Source organism: Sinocyclocheilus rhinocerous, unplaced genomic scaffold, assembly GCF_001515625.1.
Source record: "Sinocyclocheilus rhinocerous isolate Xijiao unplaced genomic scaffold, SAMN03320098_v1.1 scaffold837, whole genome shotgun sequence".
Classification (NCBI taxonomy): Eukaryota; Metazoa; Chordata; class Actinopteri; order Cypriniformes; family Cyprinidae; genus Sinocyclocheilus; species Sinocyclocheilus rhinocerous.
In genome coordinates this window covers 649,463-654,908 of record NW_015650219.1, presented here as the reverse complement: position 1 = coordinate 654,908, position 5,446 = coordinate 649,463, and the positions used below count along the sequence as shown (strand labels likewise).

Sequence of the window (5,446 nt, the reverse complement as noted above, 5' to 3'; positions counted from 1 at the left end):
GCTACACTACGGAGCCTGTTCAGTTTAACCTGCCTTAGCCTAGTCTTGCCTTGTCTGTTTTCTCGGTTTCTGATCTTTGCCTGTTTTCCTGGATTTATCCCTTTAGTCTCGCCCTTTTGATTCTGTTCGCCGTTCGTTGACCTTTGCTAGCCCTAGGACTATGTGTGTGTCTTGTCCGCCATATACCTGTTTGCCATTGTTCGACCCTGCCTGTGTTTCTGACCTCTCTGCTTTAAATAAAGCTTGCAAATGGATCCGCACGTCTCACGTCTCGTCAGCCCCATAACAGTATCATTCTTTTTCTTTTTTGGCCACGATTGTTACCTCTTACAGTACCGCTAAAGTATAATTAGTAGTAATGGTGCAGAAAGGAAATATCTGAGGTGATGTAAATAAAAAATAAAGAAAATAATTGTGAAAATTAAAAACGGGACAAGGTTAAAATGACCAAATGTAAATGTTGGAGGAGCTTGTTTATCTAATTCTACCAGTCAAATTTCAAGAATATCTTTGCATCTTCTTATATTATTATTATTATTATTATTATTATTAGACAGTTTAGGGAAACAATTTGAGGAAAAATAGAAATACACAAAAATATAATAATAGAAAACACATTTTTGTATTTCTGTTTCAGCCTCATATTCTTTTGCTTTGTACAGTCTTAACAAAATCTTTCATTCTTTGGCTTCCAGGATTGTTTTGCGTATGTGTCTGCCTTTTTCAGCAGTCAAACTAAGATCACTAGTTTGTATTTGGTCAGGATTTGTCTTGCGTGATATATGATTACCCCCCACACACACACAGTCACTACTTCTATCTGAATCCCTCTCTGCAGATTTTCTGGCCTGTTTCTGTCAGAGCAATTAGTGGTAAACAGGAGATCAGTAGATGAGAGGTGAGGCCTGTCCAGGGCAGTCCCGGCTTTCTAACCTACATTTTACTGGTTTCCTCTCATGTACCCCCATTTTATTCATCTGTACTCATTCTCTTACTCTTGCATTCACTCTCTTTATATCCCTCCATTATTTGCCTGAGCCAAAACCTCACAGAAAAAATGTGGTGACAAGTTGGAAAAGAAAGTAGGCTTTGTGGAGTCATGTGATGTTCTGAGTGAGGTTTCACAGGGGGCCTTACATCACCTACACACACACACACATACACAGACGCTGTACACACATGCCCTTTGTGATTGGTTATCAGTTTAAGACCTTTGAGGTTTTTTTCTAGATGGCTGTCCGAGCACCCTTGACCCTTTGGGCAAGTGCTCACTGTCCAAATCCTCATGGGGCCCTCATCCCTTCTTGTCTGCACCTTTTCATCCTTCAAAGTGAAATGCTATCCAATGACCTCTGAACTCCAGCAGGGGAGGACCACTTAAAAGACCCTTGTTTGTGCAGCTTTCATTGATCACATTATTCACAGGTCTGCTGAATGTAGGGGATTGGATTTCACAGAGTTTGTCCTACAGGTTAAGAAAGGACATGTTGTTATGTAGAATCTGACAAACGTCTGGCATGTTTATGTGTGCAATATAATGTTTTTTTTTTGTGGCAAATGAATAATAAGCTAAATAATTACATTAAAACCTTGATCCATATCTACAGACCAGCAGCAAGTACACTTGATAGTAATATTAATTGGGTCTGCTATATTGCGAGGAGCGCCTCCTGGCGCTCGACGTGGGCGTCCCCGTGGTCGTGGTGTTGGTCGATCGGGTCTGGCTCGATGAAAGTCCGCCATGAGAGAGGGATCCAGGATGTCGCGGGCGGCTACCCACGATCTGAAAACAATGGAAACGCTTGGTAAGGCAGGTAAACTGGCAATACTTCGCAATGAGCAAACACACAGTTCCTTGCTAAATACTGATCAAACAGGAAATGAACGCAGAAGCAGAGGGAGCGGTACACAGTCAGTACTCAGGCGAGGGCTCCCTCTGCTGGTGTGGCGTTACAATGACTTGAATAGCTCTATTTGGGAAAAAAAAATCAATTATTGGGGTGATTTTGTAGGTGAGTAAATCAGCATAGGAAATAAACAAATTACAAGAATAGATAAATATAATAGAACAAAGATACAAATGAAATAAACAGTGCTTTGTATTTTTAAGGCGAGTCTAACAGTATGCAGGTACAGAAATTGAATAGTCAAATGTAAAATAACACTGCATAGTCTTCACTGTATAAATTAAATCTAATAAATCTGTGTTAAAGCTACAAAAGTGATTTTTCTATATGTTTTGTTGTTTGATTAACATGACACAGAAAGCAACAGGGACATTAAACTACTGTAATTGTTATCCTCTTTCTTTCTCAATTGTTTACCTTCACGTAAGACATAAGCAACTGTTTTTACAAGGATACTTACAGAGACATGCATTTTGACATAGTTTCGCGCATATGTGTCATTTCAGGCACAAATAGTAGCGTAAGTGAATGGAATTCAGTGTTCACGTGCATCTGCGTGGCTCTCACTGTGTCTACACTGAACGCGAGCGGCACGATGCGACAAAATACAATAGAACCCATTATAATCAGTAATGCTGTGTGACTGACTACACTGGATGCGGCGTGACATGACAAATCCCGACAGTAAACTGACGCCTCGTTCTATTTATGACGTACTGATACAAAGTTCAAATGATCTGCAACGGTCGCTTTGTCACGTCCAGTGTAGACAGACTTTGGGGCCATTCACATGGTGCGCCTAAAAACGCGTGGAAAATGCCCGCCGCGCCGCTTTCTCCTTCTTTGCAAAGCACTCGGGAGCTTGCGCTTTTGTGGTGTCTACCCTTGCTAAGCAACCGTGACATGCGCTCTCCTTGACGACACGGAAGTTTCAACAAAGGAAATGGATTTCCAGCACTAAAAATCGCTTGCAGTAGCTCTGCTACTAAATTTATTTACAAATGGATGTCTCTGTACAGTTGTCACGTCAGTTGTAGACGTGGTGTCTGTGTGTGAGCAAAGAAAACAATCAGTATAAATATAACGATCAGTATAGGCCTACTAAACATCGCACATCCTGCGATGGGACTATCGCGGATGTGCACATCGTGATATCGATGCTGAAACGTTATATCGTGCAGTCCTAATATTAATAACACTATGCATAAATGTTTTGTGTAATACAGCACCTGGGTAGCTGTAATGACCCCCCCACCCCCCAAAAAAAATGCATAGATAAGTTTTTTTAAGTAATTAATACTTTTATTCATTAGGTGCATTAAATTGATCATCGTCATTAAATGCATTTACTGTATAATTTATTATATCATTAAAGGCACTTATTGCATAATAAAGTTTTTTTTTCTAAATAAAATCTGTTTATAGGGGAGTAATGGCTGCTGCAAATTCAGCATTACCATCACAAGGTGTAGACGTGGTGTCTGTGTGTGAGCAAAGAAAACAATCAGTATAAATATAACGATCAGTATAGGCCTACTAAACATCGCACATCCTGCGATGGGACTATCGCGGATGTGCACATCGTGATATCGATGCTGAAACGTTATATCGTGCAGCCCTAATATTAATAACGCTATGCATAAATGTTTTGTGTAATACAGCACCTGGTTAGCTGTAATGACCCCCCCACCCCCTCAAAAAAATGCATAGATAAGTTTTTTTAAGTAATTAATACTTTTATTCATTAGGTGCATTAAATTGATCATCGTCATTAAATGCATTTACTGTATAATTTATTATATCATTAAAGGCACTTATTGCATAATAAAGTTTTTTTTTCTAAATAAAATCTGTTTATAGGGGAGTAATGGCTGCTGCAAATTCAGCATTACCATCACAAGGATAAATTACATTTTAAAATATATTCAAATAGAAAACTGTTATTTTAAATTGCAATAATATTTCACAATATTACTGTTTTTACTGTATTTTTGATCAAATAATTGCAGCATTGGTTAGCATAAGAGACTTCTTAAAAAAAAAAAAAAAACTTTTACCAACTCCAAACTTTTGAAGCATACATTTGGTAGTAATGAAATTAGAGTCAAATACTGTATAAATAATGTATGTTGGGAGCTTTCAGAGAAAAAAAAACAGCATTGGAAAGAGATAGATGATTGGGAAAGGTGAAACAAGCATGCTTTGGAATGTGATCTCAGCATGGGGCGAGGGGACAATAGAGCTCATATGTATCTCTGTGTGTGTGTGTGTGTGAGCGCTCTATAGTAAGAAGGTTTAGGTTTAGCAATTGGGATGTATAGGGTAACTAAGAGACTTTGCCAATATGAATGGAATGACCTCTAGTCCCTGTCTTCCTCTTTTTTATTTTTTGTGAAGTAGATCTTTTGGTATGCTGTACCAGAGGCTAAAATCCAGAGCAGGGTTTTGTCTTTTGTTCCTCTGTGAGATCACATACCTTTTTCTGCTGTCCAGGTGATCTTCACTAGCCTGCGGGGAGACAAACAGATCAATCCTTGACTGAAAGTCACTTTCACAAACTATGCTACAACTTGTTGCTGTTACACACATTCACAAATACTGAGAAGTATTAGATGCTCATATAATTTCATTGCAGTTTTGAAAAGAGAATGTACATTGATGGATGATGTAACCTCTGTTTAACTTCTCAGTCATTTCAGAGTACAGTTGTCTTTGTACTGTACTGACATTGACAGTAGTACAGGATTTAATCTTGTCTTTCTGTGTCTTTTTGTGTGTTCAGGGATCAAAGCTTCAGGAGCCGTGTGCAGGCCGGGACTGCAGTGGACCATGCCCGTGTTTGCCCTTAAAGGGTAGCAGGGTGAGTAATGAGCATCTCTGTTTGCCAGTGTTGAGACTGTTCGTAACACTCTCTTGACCTCATCCAGTATATCATACACAGTGTTGGGGAAGCTACTCTGAAACTGTAGCTTGACCAGCTACAAGCTACTCGTAAATTAAAGTAGTTAAGCTACATTCAAGCTACCCTTCTGAAAAAGTAGCTAGCTACACTACAAGTTACTATCAAAAAGTAGCTAGCTACATTGAAACTACTTTACATTTTTTTATTATTATTCTTTTGTTTTTACAATTAACATGACAAATAACTAAATAATTATTAATGAATAATTATAATGAAGTTATAAGTAAAATATAATGAAGTTATAAGTAAAATATTTGGGGTTTAAAACAACATACTGTAATGCAATCATGATTTCAAAGAGTAGGGTGAATTCAGGTTGATTTGATTGGAAACATCAATGCAAGAACAAAATGTATGCAACTTAAACTGGATACTGGAACTGGAGGAGTCATAAAATAAGCAAGTTAAACTCATATTTACTGACTGTGAATAGAGACGTCAATCATCAGCTGCGCGCGTGAACACTGCGCTTTGTGTGAATCCCGCCGCAACCATCCTTTGCCAAATGATAAGCACACACTACTATATCGTGATTTTATTTTCTGTTCGATTAGTGTTCATTACAAAACTGTGGGGG

At 38.5% G+C, this 5,446-nt stretch overlaps 1 protein-coding gene across 1 annotated transcript in view; it reads left to right on the top strand.

Moving 5' to 3' along the window:
* The window catches only part of LOC107711551 (collagen alpha-6(IV) chain-like), a 129,368-nt gene that overhangs the window by 60,981 nt on the left and 62,941 nt on the right, over positions 1–5,446 (top strand). The window contains exon 4 of the mRNA XM_016516539.1: positions 4,690–4,767. Within this exon, the coding sequence (XP_016372025.1) occupies positions 4,690–4,767 (78 nt within the window). The remainder of the gene's footprint in view (positions 1–4,689; positions 4,768–5,446) is intronic.